This window comes from Papaver somniferum, chromosome 10 (genome assembly GCF_003573695.1).
Source record: "Papaver somniferum cultivar HN1 chromosome 10, ASM357369v1, whole genome shotgun sequence".
Lineage (NCBI taxonomy): Eukaryota > Viridiplantae > Streptophyta > Magnoliopsida > Ranunculales > Papaveraceae > Papaver > Papaver somniferum.
Genome location: NC_039367.1, coordinates 35,139,028 through 35,163,817, shown reverse-complemented (window position 1 = coordinate 35,163,817; position 24,790 = coordinate 35,139,028). Strand labels below are relative to the sequence as shown.

General features: G+C 36.7%; 2 protein-coding genes across 3 annotated transcripts; one reads left to right on the top strand and one right to left on the bottom strand.

Moving 5' to 3' along the window:
• On the top strand, window positions 1–5,342 carry LOC113319567 (granule-bound starch synthase 2, chloroplastic/amyloplastic-like). Its single transcript, XM_026567816.1, has 8 exons — window positions 1–615; window positions 1,625–2,147; window positions 2,432–2,496; window positions 2,814–2,891; window positions 2,976–3,086; window positions 3,299–3,343; window positions 3,607–3,780; window positions 3,974–5,342. Exons 1-8 carry the CDS (start codon window positions 313–315, stop codon window positions 4,928–4,930), a joined length of 2,256 nt encoding a protein of 751 aa, XP_026423601.1. The 5' UTR covers window positions 1–312; the 3' UTR covers window positions 4,931–5,342.
• Window positions 5,343–5,453: 111 nt separating this feature from the next.
• LOC113319568 (DCN1-like protein 4) lies at window positions 5,454–10,445 on the bottom strand. Of its 2 annotated transcripts, none has more exons than XM_026567817.1 (9): window positions 9,973–10,433; window positions 8,986–9,070; window positions 8,373–8,424; window positions 8,186–8,261; window positions 7,945–8,027; window positions 6,991–7,087; window positions 6,467–6,512; window positions 6,243–6,337; window positions 5,454–6,133 (listed from the first exon to the last, which is right to left on the bottom strand). In XM_026567817.1, exons 1-9 carry the CDS (start codon window positions 10,061–10,063, stop codon window positions 5,760–5,762), a joined length of 999 nt encoding a protein of 332 aa, XP_026423602.1. In that variant the 5' UTR covers window positions 10,064–10,433; the 3' UTR covers window positions 5,454–5,759. The 2 variants fall into 2 exon arrangements, with proteins under 2 accessions (XP_026423602.1, XP_026423603.1); XM_026567818.1 differs by having other exon boundaries at window positions 5,990–6,149; window positions 9,973–10,445.
• Window positions 10,446–24,790: the final 14,345 nt, after the last annotated feature.

Sequence of the window (24,790 nt, the reverse complement as noted above, 5' to 3'; positions counted from 1 at the left end):
CCCTTAAATTCTCTCCAAGTAATTTTTCCACATCAAAATCTGATCTCACATTTTAATTTCTTTTCGGCACAAAGAAGATTGTGACACATTGTATCACTCCCCTCACACCCACATCCATTTTTTCCATGTTTTCTAACTTGACTGTTGTTCTTAAATTTCACTATTTTTTTCGTTTAATTCTTCTTCTTCACACTCAATTTTCTCTCCTGGGTTTTGCTCCAATCATCATTTCTTCATCTGGGTTTGCTCCAATCAGCATTTCTTACTCTGGGTTTTGCTCCAATCATTGATTCATAATCTGGGTTTTTTCAAATGGCTTCAATTGGATCTCATCCTTCTTTCATTGTTGGGGCAACAAGGGAGAATTCTGTTCTATCTCACACTCTTAGTAGACCTAAATTCCATTGTTACTCTTCTAAAGAAAGATCTTTTCTGGGTTGTGGTGGCTCCAAATGTGGGTTATTGAAGGTTGAGAATGGAGATAAAAGCAAAAGGGTTTTAGCAATTGGAAAGAGTGGTAATGATGGAGGTGATGACGAGGCTGAGGATAGAATTCAAGCTACTATTAATAAAAGCAAAAAGGTTTTAGCTTTACAAAAAGAGTTACTTCAACAGGTATTGTCTTTAACTTTCTTTATTTCTTATTGTTTATGTTCTGAATGTTCCCCTTTTTAATTACATCATTTGATGCATTTCTATATAATCACTAAATCTACACTGTTAAAATGTGATCTAAAAAGACTTACTAGTATTACAAATTGCATTGTGATCTAAGTCTAGAACAACAAGGGAGGGACTTGTTTAATAGAAAGATAATTGACCCACCGGTGGATCCAATAAGCTTGTATGTGCCTAACTTGAGGTCAGATTTATGGGGTTTTCTCAATGTAGGGTCAACATGAGACGTACCGGAGAAAAAAGGATGGATTAGCACATAGCTAAGTAGGAGTGAGAGGGATCAGTTATCTCTTATGGTGGTCGTATAACTTTATATTCATCCGTAGAGTTCCTCTACCTTAGTCATGCTGCTTAATGAGTTATGAACCAAAGTCCCAGCTGGATTTCGCTTTGGGTTTCAGTTATTCCAATCTCAAGCTGAACCAACATCTTCGCGATTTAATGTTTGGTTCCAACAGCAGTATTAGTAATTCCTATCTTTGGGAATAAGGATTCCAATTTAAGGTGAAAACCATAAGTAGTAAACATGCATTTAATCATGCGTATTTAGTATTTACTAGGGGTGGCACAATATGTCCCTCAATCTTGCAGTGAGTGAGAATTTGGGAACCTTAGGCATCTCACCATGTTGATAAAACCCCCATGTTTAGTTTCATTACAACCCAAAGTTTATCAGGAATTGAATTTGCAAAATCATATCAGGAAGAACACTTGCATGATAATTAGTTCTCTGTTCTCTATTCAAAGTAGATTCATTTACTTGGACAGGTCCTACCAAAGGCTTTTTTAATCGAATGAATAGCTTTTCTTTCCAGTGTTCAGTACTTTATTTTATGTCAGTTGAGGATGTATGTACTTTTTCTTTTCTTATAATGCTATAATTTGTGTTACATCTTGTTCCTTTTCTGATGTGTATGCCTCACTGCAAGTCCTTATCTTTTGACAGATTGCAGAAAGGAAAGAACTAGTGTCTTCTATAAGAAAGAGTATTACCCAGTCAGAAGACGAGCAAATATTCTTCGATGGGACTGATAAATCAACACAAGACCCCGTTATCAGCGGAGTTGACATTGATGAGCAATCTGCAAATGGAATTGCTTCTAGCAGGTATTCTCCTTCAGCTGAAGTTAATATTCCTGTTGGTGTTGAAGAAGAGAAGGTGCTTGAGAGAAAATTGCCAACTGAGCAAGTTCCCCGTAACAAGAGTGCCCAAGAGATGTCGAAAGCAAATGATTCCTTTGAAACATATCGGTCTGAAAAAGTGCCGTTTTATCAATTTAAACCTTCTGAGTCCTATAGTGTGAACGAAGAAATGGCCGGGGAGGTTGGAAATGTGAGCTTTGGAGATTCGAAAAGTGAAGGCAATGGAATTCCTGTAGAAGAAAACATCGAATCCCCTCCACTGGCTGGAGTTAATGTCATGAATATTATATTGGTAGCTGCAGAATGTACGCCTTGGTCCAAAACAGGTAATTATCAAATTATTGTTAGCCGATAATGAATATTTCCTGCTTGACGTAACTTGACTTGTCAAAAACAATTGTGTTTCTATGGGTCACGATTCTGGAGAGTGGATATTACATCATAATCTTATGTAGCTTTACGATTTTTTATTTTCTACTGTCTCATACATTAGTTTGCTTGCTAGAATTAATTGTACAGTGTAGTGTTGAAAAATACAACTTAAAAGGAAAATCTATATATTAAATAATCTGTTCACTATCCAGATTCTGGTTTTTGTTGACGTCTTTAGGTGGACTTGGGGATGTTGCCGGGGCTTTACCGAAGGCATTGGCTCGGCGAGGACATAGAGTTATGGTAAAATAAAATAACTCATTATTTTCCAAATAACTGGTCCAAGCATAACTTGCTGAGCATGAAGATACTAATTTGTTAGTAAAGAAAATGCAGAAGTGTTCTAAAAAAATGTTGAAGCACTATTCAATTCGTTGCAGTGGTTATCCCGGTTTTGGATTGGAGGAAATACAAATCATGTCTTTTACCTGTTTTATGACCGAGTTGGCATTTATATGACCAACTGATAATGACTTTTACTTTGTTATCCTGGAACTCGTACAATATGTCGGAAAATTATACATATATCGTAAAGATCTCCTTGTTGTGTTGTCCTGCAGGTTGTGGCGCCATATTATGGAAACTATGCTGAACCTGAACACACGGGAGTCCGCAGGAGGTATACAGTAGATGGGCAGGTATGCAGCAATTATCTGTAATACGGCTTTCTTCTGAAGCATAATAGCCTACGAAATAACTGTTTAATTCACTCTTCTGTGCAGAATATGGAGGTAAACTACTTCCAAGCCTACATTGATGGTGTTGATTTTGTCTTTATAGATAGCCCAATATTTCGAAATATTGAGCATAATATATACGGAGGAAAGCGGGAGGTAAGATCTTTTCACCTTCGATGAACTTTTCTACAGTGTATTCTTTTTTAGCCTTTAGTTTATATCCAACATTGAAGCTCAAATGTCACCTGATCAAGATGTTTTATCCAAGTCTAATAACTCAAACCTTTTGTTCACCCATCTTAACCTTTTGCATTCTTTTATGTCTACATTCCAAATTTTCAAATATTTTATTTCCCATTTTGTTACAGGATATCTTAAAACGAATGGTTCTCTTCTGCAAGGCAGCTGTCGAGGTATAATTTAAAACTAAGTCATAAATTGGGATTCTATAGAAACGGATGAATTACAGCCAAAGTATGCAAATCAGCTATAATTTGTAAAGTGGAGCGTTATGTTTGGCGGTGACATTTATACAGTGATGCAGTATACAGTGATTGTTGCTTTAGCCTATTAAGAAATAGTGGTACTTAAATGACGATATATTATGTCCGAAGTCATACCATGAATATGAATGCTAGTTTTGATCTGGAATCTCAAGTTCAAGATTGCTTTACAGGTTCCTTGGTATGTTCCATGTGGCGGGGTCTGCTATGGAGACGGAAATTTGGTTTTCATTGCAAATGATTGGCACACTGCGCTATTACCAGTATATCTCAAGGCTTATTATCGTGACAATGGTTTGATGAGTTTTACTCGGTCCGTCCTTGTGATCCACAACATAGCACACCAGGTATTTAGTTAAGTATTTACTAAATAGGTTATGAGAAATACCAAGTTTCTCATATGGAAAGTGAGGTTTTTACATTTGATAACTCCCATCCGAGGGGCTACAAAAAAAAATCTTTTCTAATTTTGGTGCATGCAAGGCCTAGACATTCGAAGATCATGTTGTAACCAATTATTTATCATCACCTTTCATCCAGGGTCGTGGTCCTGTTGACGATTTCAAATACGTGGATCTACCTGGACATTACTTAGACCATTTCAAGTTGTATGACCCACTGGGTGGCGATCACTTCAATATCTTTGCTGCTGGCTTGAAAACAGCTGACCGTATATTAACTGTGAGTAATGCTTATGCCTGGGAGATTAAAACACAAGAAGGTGGTTGGGGTCTGGATGGGATTATAAATGATAACCATTGGAAGCTGAGTGGAATTGTGAACGGGATTGATACAACAGAATGGAGCCCACAAGTGGATGTTCACCTTAAATCTGATGGTTACACTAATTACTCTCTAGAGACCCTTCATACTGGCAAAGCCAGATGCAAGGCAGCACTGCAGGAAGAGCTTGGCCTGCCGATTCGCGAAGATGTTCCTCTAATTGGTTTCATTGGGAGACTAGATCACCAGAAAGGCGTGGATCTCATCGCGGCGGCCATGCCGTGGATGGTGGATCAGGATATACAGCTGGTCATGTTAGGAACCGGGAGACCAGATTTGGAAGACATGCTTAAGCATTTTGAAGGCCAGTATAGGGATAAGGTTAGAGGATGGGTTGGATTTTCCGTGAAAGTGGCTCACAGAATCACTGCCGGGGCTGACATTCTACTCATGCCATCAAGATTCGAGCCTTGTGGACTGAACCAGCTTTATGCAATGAATTATGGGACCGTTCCTGTTGTTCATGCTGTAGGCGGGCTTAGAGACACTGTGCACCCATTTGATCCTTATAATGAGTCAGGGTTGGGGTGGACCTTTGGTAGGGCTGAAGCTGATCAGCTTATACATGCAATGGGGAATTGCTTACTCACGTATCGGGAATACAAGGAAAGTTGGAAGGGAATTCAGAAACGCGGAATGATGCAGGATCTGAGTTGGGATAATGCTGCTCAAAATTATGAGGAGGTCCTCGTTGCTGCCAAGTACCACTGGTAGTTACTTGGTGGAGAACTTGCAAACTGGTTATATCTGTGCTTACTGCCAGTAATTAGAGTCAGGTGGCACCACCAGGAAGCATTAGTCCTCAAGAAATACGCTCTGAAGGAAAACTGCCAAACGTCAGTTTTCTTGGTAAATATTGTCAGGCATCTTCATTGTCTCCTCTCTTCTCTACCACTTAGTGTTAATAAGGTTGAATAAAGGGGTAGACATCCAAAATAGTTTTAGCCGAGTTAGCAAAGATACTCCAATTGTCATTTTTCTTTTGCAGTTGGAGACATAGATTTCAGTCTTCTTTCTTTTTAATGGTTCTGTGAACCTGCAGCTGAGAGTTACCGCTCCTGCACTTTCTTTTTCTCTATTATTTTGTATAAATGTTGCTTCAGTCAATAAAATGTTATGGACCATCCGCTGTCTTCTTATTTCTCATTTTACAGTAACAAGAGCTAAATGTAAATGTAACCGGAAAAAAAATGGATATTATGAACTAATGGCAATGACTGAAATGAATTTCAGTAACTTTCTGGAAACAAAAGTGTTGTACCAACTCTAATTACATTCTGAATTTGTTTTTTTGACTGTCACCATAACGCTGAAGAAAACAATGGCATTCCAAAACAAACAAAACTAAATAAATCACTGCTGTTATTCTTCACCCCTTGTAGGAATTATCTGGAAAAATGGGTGCTTCAGAGCAAGGCACGGAGAATCTATATGTCTAAAAAAATGAAGGGAACATTAACCAACTAGGACTGTGCAAAACGAACTCAACCACTACTATCACATCTATAAGTGTCTGACACATATTCAACTCTGGGTACTATTTCTATGATCCCCTATTGCAGTTGAAAGCACCTACGTGTAAAGAGCTTTGGTTTTTCTTATCCAAAGGAGAGCAAGATCCTCCTGCAGTGAAGAGACCAGCAAAACCCATCGCCAGACTACTTTCAACTGCACATGGTGCGGAATTGTGTGGAGACAAGGAGCCACTTTGCTTAACCATTTCCAAATCATTTCCTGGTGGGTTTCCTTCCCAGGCTTCACGTTCCTTGCTTACGGTGGAAGTAGCCTCCTCCCTACTCCTTTTAGAATACGCTGAATCCATAGAGTCCATAGATGAAGATTCGGCTGATACTGGTACCTCGTATTTATCACAGTACATGCGAAATTTCCTCTTTGATCCGGAAAACACTTTCAGCCCTTCAATGTAGGAGAACTGCATTAGACATATTAAATCAAAATAAATACATGCCTCATTCGTGCTTCTCTCCTAAGGCGTAGATTTGAAATCGTATACTCTCATGCATACCAGGAAGGGTATCGTCGGGTATCCACGTTGGGGCTACTGGGCCACGAGGGCTGCAACTGAGATTCCTGCCACTGCTATCGTTTGGCACCATGATCCTGCAAAATAAATAAAAAAACAGAAACAAGTAAGAAAAGAAATATATTCCAAATTCTAGCAGCAAGATCAGATAAAAGAAAGAAAATAAAAACAAAGTGAAGAGTGATTAACAGAAAACAATATCATACCTATACATGTGCTCCACAAAATCATCGATAAGAACTGGCCAAGCACCTGAAAAAGGATACAGTAAATTATTCCATGATTGTTCTTTTCTGATATACTCTTCAAAAGTATGTAAATTTTCTAGATATACCCAATAAAATAGTTCCAACGTTGGGGCTACTGGACCAGCTTCCACAAATGATACAAAAGAAGGTGCAAGCGTCGTCCAACAATAGTTACAGTCTGAGGTCCAGCACCTCATAATTTCGCTAAGTAGTCTTACTCAGTCCAGTTTGTTTATGAAAAATATGTAATAAGCTTTGATGAGATTTAAAAGAGAGCATTGCTTATGTTTCCAATTCTTAGCATTCGACTAGGCTTACTATAACGTAGAAAGGAAAGACATAAGCAGGTATGGCTTAGGGGAGAGTATAACAGATATCTGGCGACCATTGACCATTTGACAAAATAAAAGAACACGAAACTGGCAGTTCCGACTAAGCAGAGAAACTGTCAATAGATAGGATGCCTAAACACAAAATAATACCTCTGGGATCATAGCCTCCCAGATCTTCATTTACACAGCGGCTGAAGGCCAGAACTTGTTGCCACGTATCCTCCGAAACATTGTGCTTTTTGTGTTTCTGATTTTAAAAAATAAATAAATTGGTCACCATGAAAAGATTTTAGTAAGAAACGAAGCACTCATCGAAAGGCAAATAGGGGTCAGAAACTTGTTTCATGGGCTATCTACGAATTCTATGAAGATGCACTTGAAAGGGATGAAACATTTGACAGATAAGTTTATAGGATGTGTGGTGCTATTACAACTAACTAATAGTAATGGTAACAACCATGTCAGCTCTATGAACAAAGTACGGTAAAACTTCAGTAACTTAATAGTCTTGGAACCAACATATATTCTATTAGTTTAGAGAAATAATAATAAGTTATCAATTTTGAGCTATTTATGAATAATTTTTAATTCTCATACTTTGACAAGGCACCGTAATTTAAGCAATATGTAGTAATTAATGTAATAGATGGTCCATAAAGGGAACTCAAGATTCTAGTAATTTATAAATTTAGTGGGGTTACTCATTCAGCTAATCGGCACGAGTCGGACTGGGTCCAGGATTTAACTATATTGCTATACCAGGATTCATAACACAGATCAATTTGATCAGCCTGGTAGGTTGATGTGGAACTACCACATCTAAAATTTTAGCTACAAAGGGAGGTAATATTTTGTTTTCTAAAACCAGAAGAGATTTTGACCCAAAAAAAATGCATAAATCCATCCTAGGAAGTTGTAAACAAGGAATGCCCCAACATGAATAAAAACAAAAGGGACTAGCAGTCTGTATAACTAGAACTCATTAACAGAAAATTGGTGACCCCCATGTAGTAAATGTTACTTGCAACTTGATTTGTTTTAAGAAATGACTTCTCTGTTGTCCAGAAAAAGATGATCACTTAAAAAGCTGTACAAATGCTATACCTCAACGAAGTCACACCAATGATTAAGCAACCGAAATCTGCCAGCCAAAACTAATCTCCAAGCAGCAGTCGCGCTGTTTACAGCTGAAAGTTTTTCCAATAAAATAAAATGGAGTAACATGAGAAGAAGACATCAGCAAGAAGATAAACAAGAGGAAGAAGTAAACAGATTTGGTAATTGAGCAACGACTCGCTAGATTTTTAGGAAAATATCCAAGTTCAACATATAAAAGATAACTTACTGATGCTCTTCTGTCCATTTTCCCGATTAATGAAGAACACAAAATCGTAGAAGCAAGCAAATTGATTGGAATCTATCTAAAATGGAAATGCCAGAAGAACTTCAATAAGCACAGTTCTTTTATATTATTGGATAACATATGATAATGTTTGCAACTAAAATATAACTAAGGAGAAAGTCTAACTTACTATGTTGTTCAAATGTGACATGAGCTTGGAGAGATCATACGAAACTGAATTCCTGCCAGAGGTAAAAATTCATGGGGTCAGCAAAAGATGAAAATAAAGTTAATCCAATGAACTACTAATACATGCTCAAGTTACTATAAGTGCGCCCAAAGTAATCATTGTAAACTAGTGCAGCCGAAGGCATTGAGGAAAAGAAGTTCTATTATAGCTTAAAACAGTATGTATGAAGAATTTTTATTTTAAATTGGTATCTGATGTTGAACTCAACTGGAGACCCTCAGCTCAGTGAGGGCCAAATATTAACAACTAACGAAGAGAACCTAGGTCAGGATTGCCTTGATGCGATCAATTATGAACCTACATATGGTTCATCTGAAAATACTCCTGGATACCTGCCTTCTTCTGTAACAGGCAATACCATAGGAAAATAGATCAAACTGCTGCCAATGACAGGTATCCAAGAGAGCCCAAACTAAAACCCTTGAAAAATTACTGCCCTTCACGAGACTTGAAGCCATACAAAACCAAAAAGGAAGTGAATATAATACAGGCATCTACAGCTTCATTGTAAAAGATGTTGCGCAAAGTGCTTAGAAAGAGAACACATTTGCACCTTGTCTGCCCCCTTAACTCCACCAACTTCAAAAGCTGAGCCAGTGCCTCTCTTGAGCCAGCATGATCACTTCTTGCCCGAATATCTACATTGAAAATTCCAACACGTTGCTGAAGTGTTTTCACTTACTATGTGTCATCATCAGAAGCGTAGTACAGAGAATAACCACACTTCACATAATGATGCAATATATCAATCAATAGTATTACATGAACTTAATCGTACATAGAAGACCAGAACCAATTGTTATCTAAATCAGTAGAGATAAAACAAAATGTTTGCAAGACATCCTCAACTGTGGAGACCACTTAAACTTAATTGGCTCCCGCAGTCAGTTCAAAGAAACATTGTGGACACCACATAATCATCCAAACACAGGTTTATATGGAAAAGGAACCTTAACTGCGGCAACAGATTCTTCTTACAGATAGAGATTACTCGAAACATGTTCGATTTACTGTCAATCTTCCAATATTTCCAATAGCACTAATGTTCTATCTCAGTTAAGACTATAAATGTTTCCGGAAGTAAAAGTGAAGCCGGTTTACAGAAGACAGTGTATCATGTTCTATGAATATGTATGGTCGCTACTAGTAACCCACCACCAATCCTTAACACCATGCCCATCTGCCGAAACAAACCTATTTGCTAATCATCCAACTAACGTCATGAACTAAACAACCTTATTTGCAGATATTCCCTTCCATCATTATGGGTTTCAAGACTAATCCCCAAAACATCATTGTTTCCTAAATCCAAAGCATACAGCCATAAAAGGTCTAATCTTTTTCACAAGAAGCAGAAAAATTTCAGTAATAAACATAAAACCAAAAAGGTCAATCTTTTTCAAACAAGTTCATTCCTTTTGACAAACCCATCAAACATTCAGCATCTAATATTCAAGAACACCCCTTAAAACAAGAAATGGAGCTAAAAAGACATAGAATCAGTTAACAGAAAGAGTGAGAATTTAAATTGAAAAATTACCACAATATCGCTGGTAAATCTCAAAGATATCAACACCACCACCAGCCCCACCCTGGTTAATTAAACCCAGAGAAGAAGAAGATGAATCCATTAAATTAAATATCAATAATTTATCAATTTAGGGTTCGGATGTTGGATTTTCATAAACGAACGATGATGCCCTAGAATAAATAAATAAATAATTCTGAACGAACGAAGAGTCTTCTTCTGCTGAGGAAGGGTTTTTGTTTGGTGGTGGACAGAAAAAGACCGACTTCTCCTCCTCCTCTGTGATGTTGTAAAAGTGTTTTAACATCACACCATGGAAGATGGACAGACAGAGACAGAGATGGGGAAGGGAAAGGAAAAAAAAGTGTCGAATGATATACTTTTAATCCGGCCGTCAGTAACGGTCATTGAAATTTGGAATCAATGCGTTACGCAACCGACGAATTTGGAAGTTTGAAATGCGGATTGATTGCCTCGATTGCTTGATGCAAGTGCTATTGGCTGATACCGGATTCTACGAGGAGAGGTCCTAGACTCCTAGACATGAGAGTCAAACAGTTAGAACAGTGGAAAAAGAGGCTAGCCCTTATCTCCTTTTACTTTTTTTTCACTTTTCAAATTCTTTTTAATACTCCCTCCGTCCCACTATTAAATGACCTATTTATTTTTAGATCTTGTCCCATAATAGATGACCTATATCAGTAAACGGGGAGATATTTAAAAAATTATCTTTTTAATTGATTATTGTTAGTATAAGAAATATGCATAATTTTGATAGGCATTTTATATTCGTTACGTAGGTGTTTTAAGATGCTTTTCAATGTATGAAGTTTGCGAACATCCGTGGTGTAGTTTGAGAGATAAATTATTTCTAAATTTCACTAATTATTATCCACAAGAATATAATTGTAAAAAAATACTTAAAAGTACTATTTTTCCCTTCCTTGCCTTAAGAATTGTGCAAACTTGAACTAGGTCAATGAATAGTGGGACGGAGTGAGTATTATTATTAGATAAGAGTGGTATGACATGAAACTAGTTGGAAGCCTAACAAGCTAGACTCCAACATCGTACTACCTTTTTTTTTTTTCCTGATGGAACGGGGGCTTCAAAAAATCCATAAATTTTATTTATTAGACTACCTCATTCAAATTGAGGTTTGATGCACTAGTGAAAAATGGCAGTTTGGCGACTACCAAAGCAAGTCATAGATACGATTTAAATGACTTGCTTTGGCGGTTTGTTAAAGGGTCGTTGCTTGAGCGTCTTGTTTATCTATGACGTGTCTCTACTGGTCGTTGAAAATCTTATATCAACGACCGGTGTTAACTGTCAATACTTTATGACCGACTTCAATCAGTCATTGATATAAATCTGAATATAAAAAAAATAGATTCAGATTGGCTGTCTGGCCTGACTGAATCTGACTAAAACTGAAATCAAACACAAATGAAACTCAAATTAGAACAAATGAAACTCAAGAATTGAAATGAGAATCAAATTAAACCCAAAACGATAACAAAATCAAAAGAGAATCAAATCAAACTTGCACTGGTAAACTCGAATAATTTTTCCATTTAACATTCATTGATCCATTAGGTTCAAATTACACAAAAAAGGGCTTAAATTCTGAATTCATACCAATATAAGTTTAAGTCCTAACTAACAATAAATTTTGAAGACAATTGCATACATATCATTCTCCTGGAATTCTGCATTATCAATTCTGGTTTCAGGAACACCGAGTACAACCTTGTTTCCATCTATCACCGAGCTGATGGCTGAGCACACCTTGAACAATTTTGCATTCATAGGCAGCAACAACCTTCTGAAAACCCGACTTCAAGAGAACAATTTTCAGTTGCTTGTTGTTCATAGTTGTGAATTTATTTGTATGTTATGTTATAACGAATCTGAAAAGAAAACATTCAAGAGATACACTTATAGAGCTTTGCATTCTTATGGAAAAACTAACTGATACTCAGTTGCAGTGAATAATGCAATGACTAGAATTTTGATAGAACGTGCAAGCATGAGCAGTCAATATTTGATTGGTTTAATGACAAAATGTGAATGAGGATACAATAAGAGATAGTGAAAATAACCCATATGGAATTAGCTAGAATCACGAGTATCTGAACCTAAACATATGGGACTTGTTCAGAAATTTACAGTGCATGATAAGTTTATGTAAGTAATCGTTATAAGGCCAGGGATAGGTCTCTTTAACATCATGAAGTGTGTTTAATTCAGAAAAATAAAATAGACCTGAGAACTCCAGTGTACTGCATTTACATCCATTTTTTTGAGTCTTATCCTTCCTTAGTTTATCAACCTATAATGCGTCATACAAAAAAAATAGTATCTGCATCACCTTCATCAGATGTACTAAAGGCATTGGATGGGAAAATCAGACGACTAACAACATAAACCAAATGTATCACTAAGCAAAAAAAAAGGTAAAACCATAACTAGAAGTCGAAATCAATAAAAGAATCTGAAATACGATCTCCACTAACAATTATCCCCTCCCTGTGTACAAAAAAAATGTCCCAAATTTAATATCTTAAATAAAAAACTGAAAGATTGACAAATAAACAATTGTGATTAGACTTGCACAACTAAATGTAAACCCTTTTAGCAGCCAGAAAACATAATCTTTGTGGGGAATGGTGGTTACATCCACCAGATGTCTTAATTTCTCACTTAGATACTGATGTAAGATTATGCTTTGTTTAATATGAAGGTTTCTTTGTTCAAAAAAATAAAAATGTAAACCCTTTCTAGTACGGAAAAATGCCAACTAGAAACAATAAGACCCTCCTGTCATAATTGAAGCAAGGTAGAGTCCTTAGCAATTCGAATATATCACCCATATTCACCGTTCAAGAACAACAAAAAATTCAAACCCACATCCAACACACCAGCAAAGGATGAAACTAAAAGAATATGCTTAATCAAATTGGATGAACAAAAATTCACGCATATAAAGTAGCATCAGTAACCTCAGGGTGATGATCACCAAAGTTAAAGTTGCATAATTGCTATTAGCTATTGATATGATGTTGACAGCAAGATCGAAACAAGGATCATATTTGTGAAGTTATGAAAAAACAATATAAGGTGGATATAAGTATAACTAGACTTATATGTGTACTGAGTAGTTAACATAAAATGAGCATTTGAGGGTTTGAAAGCTTATAACAAGGGGGGTGAAAGTTATCCAGAAATATGTATGACTTGCACATGAAAAGAAAATCAGGTTTACAGCCTTCCGATCCTGGACTAGCTTTCCAGGGTAATAATAAGAAGTCTATTACATTCCTAATGACATTATTTGACGCCCAACACCTCCTTTCTTTCCATCAGCACCTGCAAACAAGTCTATCTCATTAATGCTCAACTCAATGCCTAATTCAGATAGAATACAAAATCAGTAGGGGACAGTGATACTTAGCTTCGCTTTTTGAAATAAGTCAAAGCTTTTGCAGTTGGTATTGATGTTGTACCATTTTATCTCCTCTGCAACTTGGTACTCCGGTATTTAAGGAGCAAGCACCTGCCACCAAAATAAAAGAAAGAAGATGTAAAATTTTAGACTTTCACTTCGAGAAACCGAGACATGATATATTATTCAAATGATATATTTCAAAAGGTTAAATGATGTCATAGTACAACTAACGAGAATAATCAAAAGAAAAGATAAATGTCACCTAATAACAGAAAGATGTTATAACACATAATAATAGGAAGACGTAAAATAAGAGGGCCAGTTAGATCGAAACCTCGTCTTTCCCATTGTCATCATCCTTAACAAGTTTTGAGTAGTCTATATGAACTCGACCCTCCTTAAGAGTTTCAACAACATCAATGAAAGCAACTCTAAGAGCCTCGTGTAGCCAACTATAGCATAAGAACTACCAAGCATACAACATATGATATTTGTTACTGCCAAGCATATGTGGCCACCACGATGGTACTACAGGACATACCTCATATACCATTTAGGATTCAAAGTGGTCTATCAGATCATGTGTTGAATATGTAAAGCGGTATGTATATATACACAACCACATCATTAGTGAATATGTCATGAGCATTTACACCATCATCAATCTAAACCTTTAACAAGAGAACTAATTAACGACATGCTAGTATAAAATGAATTAACTACATCGAACACCTGCAAATCCAACAGAGCATGGAAGGAATAAACAAAGCTTGGTCCGAGCAATTACAAGGAATTCTTGATAGTCGCCTCATGTTGGGATTTGAAGATCCCTTAACCTCAGCCTCATCCTTTGACAATGCGGAAGACTCTACAGCTGCATGCCAATCATTCATTCATCATTACCTTCAGAATTTATACTAGATTCTTCGTGGAGCGGATCCCAGTGTAGGAGCTCTATGCTGAAACAGAAACAACAACAAGAGATGATCAGAACGCGTACAATTTGTCGGGAAAAAAACAAAGGGGGAATAGATAAACAAGCCTGGAAAAGAAATGAATTTAAATTATTTCCATGAGGAAAAACCAACAGAACTGAAGAACGGAGATGGAAACAATGAATATCCCAGCAATCCGCAACATCGAGATGCCACTGGTCCTGGTACGAAATTGGCATCAACATCATCCAGGTAAATATGCCTCCATGTGCTGGCAGTGATTCGTAAACAAACAGAAGAGAGTGCCTGCAATGAAAAGAAATAAATATGATCAGACACAAAACTGATTTCAGTGCGAGAATCTATCATCCAAATTAATATACTATAAGTATAGACTTATACCAATACATATCATATAAGTCATATTCTTAGTGGAGCAGATCCCACTGTAGGAGCTCTATGCTGAAACAGGAACAACAACAAGAGATGATGAATATGTACAATTTGTTGAAAAAAAAAACAAAGGGGGAAACAGAGAAAAAAACCTGGAAAAGAAATGAATTCAAATTATTTATCATTGAAGATGACTTTCATGAGGGAAAAAACAACAGAACTGGAGAGTGGAGATGAAGATAATGAACATGTAGCGCTATGCTGATACTCATTGAAACAAAAAGAGGAACTTAAAAACTTAGACTCCCAGCCCAAACATACAAGTCCTAACAAGTGGAAAGGCCGAATGTGTAGCAAGTAATTTAAAAACCAAAAGCCATCAAGTTTTCATAGGAAAATATAATACAGATTTTTACTCATGAACCTGTAGTCTTCAGAGGACGAGTCAATCCTTTAGAATTGGCAAAAAAAGTCTTTTAAAAGAGTAGTGGAGTGTATCAGTAGATGGCAAGGGCTTCAATGGAACTAATTTGGTAACCTTATGCATCATTATATTTTTTTTTAACTTGATCAGACTTGCACCGACCAAGATGAGTAGTTAAAAATGAGTTTCTTGACTACCTAAAACATAAACTGTACTACCACTTGTGATTAGAATCAGTAGATGAGGGCCATGAGGCAATACTGACAACAAATGAGAGACATTGTGAACTCGCATTAACTAGTTTTTAGGCGACCAGGAATTCTTTGGCAGTCATGTTTCCAATGGATCAGTTCACCTTTCCTATGAAATGGTCCAAACCAAACACCTCTCAAGGACCGTTTGATCTAGTGAGGTAACATGAAAAGTAATAAGTGAATAAAGAAGATAGAAAGAGTGGGGTTATGGCGTTCTGCATTTGCCGTGTGCTAAATATCTAATAGATTTGCTAAATGTACGTTAAGGAAATGAATGCAGAGAAAAAAAAAGACACACAAACCTTAACATAGTCCACATCAGATAAAAGCCTCCTAGGGTATCAATTGCTCAAAACTATTTTGGTAGCAGATATATCCGGCAACACAAAATAGTAAATTGAAAAGAACTCCTTTAATACAAGGGGAAATTAGGCTCAGGCCCAACCCATGGATAACCCATAATATGAGGCCCTTAATTAAAAAAAGTTTAAATCTAGGCCCCGAGTTTTTAAAAGACCTTGATATCCTTATGCATATTGTCAAGCCCATAATTAAATAAAATTTAAATCTAGGCCCAAAATTATTAAATCTAGGCCCGAAATTATTAAAATACAGTGCGAAGGTGTAAACAGAAGTTACACATGCATATGGCATGTGTAACCAGAAGTTACACATCCTTATGATATGTGTAATGCAAAGTTACACTTGTATATATATGCAAATAAATAGACATAAAAAAAAAACACAAAAAAAAAGTTATTACTTTAATATTCATTTACAATAATTTCTTAGCATGTGTAACTAGAAGTTACACACGCATCTGTTTAGTGTAATTGAGAGTTACATATGTGTCTATCTAGTGTAACTGAGAGTTACACATGCATCTGACTTGTGTATTCAACGTCAACTCCAGTTCCAGCGAGACCATTACCACGTTTAAGCAATTAGCTTTTATGAAGTTATCTAAAACCTGAAATATAACAACAAGCAATCAGTATTTATACGATTAAAATGAACAGTACATAAAACAATGTATATTTCAGTTTCACAAGCATCTGACAAGTGTAGCTAGCGGTTACACATGCATCTGAATTGTGTAACTGAGAGTTACACATGCATATAACATGTGTAACTAGGAGATACACATTCATATGGCTAGTGTAGCTAGCAGTTACACATGCATATGACTAGTGTAACTAGGAGTTACACATACATATTGATATGTGTACCCAAAATCAGTATGTGTAAGTAAAAGTTACACATCTAAGTAGAAACTACACATCTAATTTGCATGTGTAACTGGTATCTACACATCTAATTAGAATGTGTAACTAATAGTTACACATGCATCTCACTTGTGTAACTAAGAGTTACACATGTATCTAATCAGTCTAATAATCAGTATTATCCTACCATTCTGTAATCTGGAGATAATGCATCATTATTATACATTGTTTGAGGCATGTAATTGAGATCTAAAATGTGGTTTTCAAGAATTATCATCTCATATGAAGGACAAATGATTAAGTCAACAGGGTTGAGCTTTTACCTCTGAGGTGGCAACGACACACTATTCCCAGATATATGAATCCCATGCTTCTTATGAAACAATTCATCACCCTGAAAATTGCAGCACAGTAGTCAGTACCAGACAATACAAGATCCCTAAAATTTTCAAAGTGAAAACCAAAACCAAAGTGACAATACAGGGTTTATCAGTTGACTTCTACTTCTCAGCACTGCTTTCTTTCATATATGTCAACACATATGAGCCTGGTGATAAGGATGAATCAGAGCTTTCTAATTTCTCAGAAAAGTACAACAATTGAGCAATCAAATTCTTTTGTGATTCAAGAGTGTTTTCTGTTGTTTCATCTATAGCCACTTGGATAAACAAACTAACCAATGAAGCAGTTCTCATTCAATTTATCAATTCTGATATCACCAGTGTAATTTATCGACAATTACACGCATCTGTTTAGTGTAATTGAGAGTTACATGTGTCTATCTAGTGTAACTGAGAGTTACACATGCATCTGACTTGTGTATTCAGCGTCAACTCCAGTTCCAGCGAGACCATTACCACGTTTAAGCAATTATATTTTATGAAGTTATCTGAAACCTGAAATATAACAACAAGCAATCAATATTTATACGATTAAAATGAACAGTACATACAACAATGTATATTTCAGTTTCACAAGCATCTGACTAGTGTAGCTAGCAGTTACACATGCATCTGAATTGTGTAACTGAGAGTTACACATGCATATAACATGTGTAACTAGGAGATACACATGCATCTGGCTTGTGTAACTTTCAGTTACACATGCATATAACTAGTGTAACTAAGAGTTACACTTGCATATGGAATATGCCATTTAAAGTGGAACGTTATTCCTACTAACCTTGTTTTTCAGATTGACCAAGACTCGCAGATGGTTCTCAGTACCACAGGAAACAAGGTCATATCCCAATGCGTTCAAGGTCTTCAAGAGTTAACATGTCATAACATAAGAAAATAAACGTTAAGAGAGAGCATGGTACGTATTAGTTTTTAATTTTAAAGGAATATAACCATGTAAAAGCCTTACTTCCACAAACTGTGAGCAATTTTTGAGAACATGTTCTTGATATTAGTTCAACCTAATCGACCATCAATTGATCTAAAAAAAGGCTAGTGTCTTGTCAGTGCGCACAAAAAACGTCGAGACCTGCATAGACATCAATTGATCCAAAAAAGGCTACAACTATTCAGAAATTATTGTCATAAAAATATTAAGATGCCATAGTCTAAACATTCCAAAAAAAAAAACATGTGTATTCAGCTGGTATACATACAAAATGCATGTGTAATTGGGAGTTATATATGCATATGGAATGTGTAATTGTGAGTTACACATGCACCCGTAATACACAAACTACTCAAAAAGTGAAAACAAATAACACTTTTCTGATCAATTAAAGGAGATTAATCAGTTTGTCTTACTACAACATATGGGACATAAGTATCCAAAGTATTGATATCATGAAGAATATGTATTAGCAGTTTAACACGGATATCAGTAAATGGAGAGATCTGTTTTGTGCAAGGCGTATGACATAAATGATAGAGAACAAATCGCGTTTTCGGTACAAGCAACAGAAGTAGGGAAACTTACTGTTTTCAGTGTACCCTTCATATGAAGGAACCTTCCATCCTGAGAAAGGAACCAGGAAAGGAGCTTTAAGATACATAGCTCAAATAACATTGTTTTGCCGCTTCCAGTTGGCGCCAAAATGACCATGTTCATGTCAGAGAAGTAACAACCAGAAAAGCGCTCACTCTGCAACGAATTGAAATACCTGCATCCGCAAGAATAAGATAAACTATTATAACACCTTACTAGTTCAGATCAAGCAAACAACCGAAGCTGAAAAAGTATATAACAACGGCGTATCCTCACCTCAGGAGTGGCTACAGAATTACAGACTCAACAAAGTAAATTTGACACTCAGCAATTCCGCCGACCACCTAATCTGCCACTTATACCTATACCTCCAACATTCACACCTTAGCTCCAACTCCAACACCACCACCGGCTCCAAAGCATGCACCTATACCACCACCGGAACTTATTAACCATAGAAGATCCTTCATACAAATAATTTCACTAACATAAAGATAAAAAAAAATATTACTCAAGACGAACACGCTAACTGAAACAGTTGGGTTTCATGGTGCTTAGCAGGTACACATGTAATGGCTTGTGTAAACGGCAGTTACACATGCATATGACTTGTGTAATCTCCGGTTACACATCCATATGTCTTGTGTAATATCCCGTTACACATCCATATGTGGTGTGGTTGGAAAACACACAAAAACTCTTGCAAGTATACAAGGCCAAGTTTTAGTATAGAAAGTAAGCAAGGGATCATTCCACAGAGACTTGGGGTGTATTGAAGTTTCCTAGACTAAAGTTATCTAAACAAGTAACTAAGTGGCAGTGAGATAGTGACATACAACAAGTGAGCACAAAGGCAGTGAAATTGTAAAGAATGAAAGAAACTAAGAACAACTTAACCAAAACAGAACATGGAAAAGAAATTGTGGATGGGAAGTGTAAGGAGATGGATGAGAATTCCCTTCACCTAGCTAGTTCATCTAGGTTAAGTTTTTGTCATATGTCTAGTTAACTAACCTTACAGCCTTAGCTAACCCCTAGTATTGGCTGTCTGTTTATGGCACAACCAATCACAGACTAACTAGGCAGTGGCTTACTAACTAATGTAGCTGATTAACTCCTTAGAGCCACCACTGACCCCTAGCATTAGTGGTCTTCTTACAGCACCACTAATCACAAATCAGTTGGGCTTTTAGGAATCTAACTAGCCTAAGCTATTTTGAGTTCAACAAAAACCATCCTAATAGCTAACCATCATGGTTCAAAGGTCTTCTCTGAGGTTTAAACAGGGAAAATACATGATCATGTGAAGAGACATTACAAACATGCTAATTAACACAAACATAACATGACAGATGGATACAAAACATCACAGGAACAAACATCACACACAGAACACAACAGGATATTACACTAAACATGAACACAACATGAACAGCACAAAAATGATCATTAACAGAACTTGGTTCTGGACACACTGGCTAATCCAGGCATAAAGTTTTACAACAACACCCACAAGGCTATTTATACCCACAGACCCCATTTCCCCAAAATACAAAATTAGGGTTATTCACCCAAATAATCCCCAAATTGAAAACATTAAAATAATTGGGATTTCTCACCTAATTCACCTAATTCGGCCATACCCATATCATCTCTGTTCTTCTCCATGCTTTTTCAATTGAAAATTGGGGGCAATTTCCCAAATACCTAATTTGACAGAGAAATTAGGGTTTGAAATTAAACTCACCTAACATGTGATTTGACGAGTCTTCTTTCGACCCATTCTTCCCCTTGCTGTTGCTCCTCTCCATGCTTTCTAATTGAATTTCCAACTCGTCCTATTTTATTGATTTCTTCCCTAGGTTTTTAGAGAGAAATTAGGGGAGAAAACTATATAATAGGAGGCTAGAACAAGGGGGTAATGATGGAGAAAGATAGGGGTGATGATGGTGGAGGTGTGGTGGTGGCAGTGGAGTTGAAGAAGGTGGTGGCGTACATGGTGGTTGCAGAGCTCTATGCACATGGTAAGGTGGAGAGGAAGAAGTCGATGGTTTGGGAGAAGGGTGCGTTTGGGTAGCTGGTATAGGGTTTGGTGTTCCAGTGTGTGGCGGGTTCATCGATTTTTGATGTTCAGCAAGACTAAGCCGTGAGATGTGGAGCTGGTAGGTAGATCGGACGGTGATGCGGAGGCAAGCGAGGAGCGACCGTCGGATGAAGTGATACAACGAAACGAACGGTGCTAGATTAGGTTAGGTGCTGTAGTGTAAGGCGGAGATATCAAACTTTGATGAACAGCAAGGGAGCAACCGTTGGATTCAACTACCATCTAATCTGAAGGCTTGGAATTTCAGCGCTGTGGTGCTTGGCAGAGACTTCAGATTTTGATGCTCTATGAAGGAGCGACCATCGGATGCTTCTGAGAACTGATCTGATGGCTGAGAACGGAGGCGTTTTTGTGTGTAGAAAATGAGGTTGTGCGCACCATTCTTCGCGGCTTCCTTGCGTGATTTCTCCCGGCTTTTCACTACTTTTCTGCTCTTTTTGCTCCGCAAGTCATCCAGACTTTATTTTATTACCTAAAAATGCAAAATTAAGTAAGAAAAATATTTATTCTTGAAAACAATGAAAATACAGAATATGGGATAAAATGTAGAATTAATGCACAAAAGATGAGTTAAATGCCAACAAAAAGGGATAATATATACATTATTTGGCACTCATCAAATACCCCCAAACCTGAATTTTACTTGTCCTCAAGTAAAACAAAACTAAGGAAATCCTAACTATACCACTGTCGCTGGTCTCTCGAATGCATTTAGCGTATGCACTAAGCCTTTTAAACCACTAAGTGTCCCTAGTGGACGAGTGAAGTCTCGTGAAGGTTTGCTTAGAACGTACCTACAAAGTTCTAGGTCAAAATATAAGCTCAGATTCCATCAAACGTGACATGTGCAAAACAGTTTAAGCTCACAGCAAAATGGAGATGTCAATCTAGCTATCGAAGGCACAATCCTAGCACTGATAACAAAAAAAAAGACATGTGATAAGAGTGTAAAGTGTATCTACACATGTGTAAAGAAAGATCTGAAGTTATGACTACTAATCACCAAGAGATAGTTTCTCAGGCTAAGAACTGAGGTCGAAATCTAGCTAGCTGTCCGGACTTTACGAGAATTGTGAATGAGTTGGAGGTATTTCACAATTACTCGCGTTGTACATCAATGGCATACACCCTCCTTGCTTATTACAAAAAAAACAACAAAAGATGACTCTTTACATGACTCTTATTTACATTGACTATTCTCTTTTTATTTTTGCAACAAGAGAGGATGGAATTGATAAATACTTGATTTTTTTGGTATTTTTCTGATATTTTTTTCTCTGAATATATACATCGATTTTTTTTTTTTTTTTAATTCAATGAAACACTTTTGATACAAATACAAAAAGAAACAAAAGATTACATGACACTTTGCAAGAGGTAGCCCTTTTTGATGCACCCAGTTAAATTCGATGGTTGTCTTTCTTAATGTAACCTCCACCTTCTATCCCAACCAACCAAAGAACAAGCTAGTCAAGTTTCGTTCAGTATTCTAAAGTGATTGGCAATCGTAACTTCCTATCCAACACCTTGAAGATCGAGGCCATACATGTATTGGTAGATCGTGCGCGTGCAAATTTCTTATCACTATGTGAATTGTGCTAGAATCAGGGTGCCTAAATATCTAGACTAAGACTCCTAATAAAAATACATATTTGCACAAGAGTCAACATTTCAAGGTAAATGAGCTCCATTTTTTATGATTTTTCATTTTTTTAATTTTTTTGAATTTTGATTTTTTAATTTTTTTCAAAAAGAAGGAGTTCTTGTTTTCAATTATGGCATATTATCAAAGTATCTACTTTTCACCCCCAAACCTAAACTAAACATTGTCCTCAATGTTTCAAAATATGAACAAAATTAGAATACAACATATGAAGAGGATCATGTTGAGTAGAGAAAAAGGAAAGAGAATACCCGATTTCGGCGAAAGCAAGATTAGAACTCCGTTATTCAAGGAAAAAAAAAATCCAACATATTTCAGCCGAGATCATATTGGATTAGCAAAATATATACAAAAGGAACAAAAAGGGTTTTAAGAAATTTTATCTACTGGATTATATACAAAAATTCACCATACACTAACAATCTAAAGAGTTGAGGATCAACCCAAAAGACAAAGTGTAGAGGTTTCAACAGCTTCACACAATAATAATATGATAGGCATGCAAGTGAAGCTGTGAAACAAAATGAGCTACCCCCAAACCTGGATTTTTCAACGGATAAAATTTTGGAAACAAAATCTCGCAGTTTTGGGGGTTCATCATGTACAAGGTCTAACTCGAAATGAACTTTGCTATGGACGGGCAAACATGCAATTTCCAACTGTGGTTCCTCAAAGATATTATATTTAAATGCAAAATGGTCCAAGAGGACTTGGGAAGCACACAGTTCCAAACCTAGATTAGGCATTCTCAGAAAATTTGGTTTTACAATATTGGTACAAACCAAATCTAGGTTGGGTGGAAGGCCATCAGATTGTGACTCATGTAGGAGAATAGGTACATCATTATCAATCAAATCAAAATCTCCTAAATCATCTACACATGTCACATCATGCTCACAATCATCAATCAAATTAGCAAGTTTACACTCAGAATCATCAACATTATCAACATATTTGTCCTCATGCATCGGCAATTCAATGGAAACATCACAATGTGACCAAGGTAGAGAATCAGACACATCACTTATATTTTCATGCATAATAACATTAGTGTCTACAGAAGATTCAACTATTCCTATGTCATGCTCATCTTCACAGAATAATTGTACGAATCCCATGTCAATATCAAAATCATATGAATTACAATGAGTATTAGAAAAAACAACATTCATGAAGGTCGAGGGCGAGAAGCCATATGTTATTGAACCAACAGGTTCCACAATATTTTCATGTTCTTCTAACATATCATCATAATCATCATCATGGTAGCATGCATATTGGTCCTCATTAAAAGTGGTGGTGTCATTAGTCGATTCATGTTCCTCTAAATTAGGTTCATATTCAACATCATTTACATGAATGGGACTAGACACTTCATTAGGGACAACATACATTTCCTCATGAATTTCCTCCTTTTGTAGGTGAAGCAAAATCTGATCTAAATATGCCTGAATTCGTGATGTAGATCTATCGAAGTTTTGCTCACTGAGTTTGAAAGCTTCTGTGGTGGAGTCTAAATTCATGGGAGTACAAAATTCTTCATGTTCAAATTGTGGTGATTGGTACATGTGTGCATGGTCATTAGGGTTTATAAAAGATTGATCGCAACCCTCAAAGGATTGATTATGGTCCCAATGACTACCATTCTCACAATTTATGGGCATTTCATACCTTGGATTTTCTCTAGATTGCCTAAAATTATGAAAAATATGACAATTCTCAACAGGGTGGTCTAAACTACCACATGCGGGACATGCATAGATTTCAGGTTGCCTAAGAAAATTAGATGTGACAGATTCCTCATGTGATTGCATTTCTAAAGCTGCGATTCGAGCTTCTAATTGATCGATCAGAGATGATTGTGTGGGTGAGGCACTAGCAAAATGTTCATTTTCACGTTGTGGCGAATGATGCATGTGTGAATAGTCATTAGGGTTCAAGTATTGAGGCTCGGGACTTTGAAAATGTCCATAATAATTCCTATGACTATTGACATCATGGTCTATGGGAGGTTCATAACGTGAAGTATGTCCACACGCAAGTTCTCTAAGGGATTTGTTGTATTCCCCAACTGTAGACCAAGATCTAGACATGATTGGGCTCAAAAGCTAAGTAACTATATTACAAAGCCCAAAATTTGGTTTTTAATGGGTTTGGATTTTTGGGAAAAATTTGGTTTTTATGGGGATAAGCCCACTGTTTTGGTTGTGCTTTGGTGAGGCAATGGGTTTGGAGAACTGTTGTGAAACAGAGCCCAACTTTCGGCCTAGAGTTTGGGTACACGGCCCACTAACGACTTTAGTAAGCCCAGAAACTAATGAAGCCCAGCTGAGTTGGTAGGTTCAGTTAACCTTGTTTAGGTTGTTTGTTGGGTTTTTGAAACCCAAAATTTTGATAGGGACAATCCCACAGTTAAGCTCAAATACAAACCCAAAA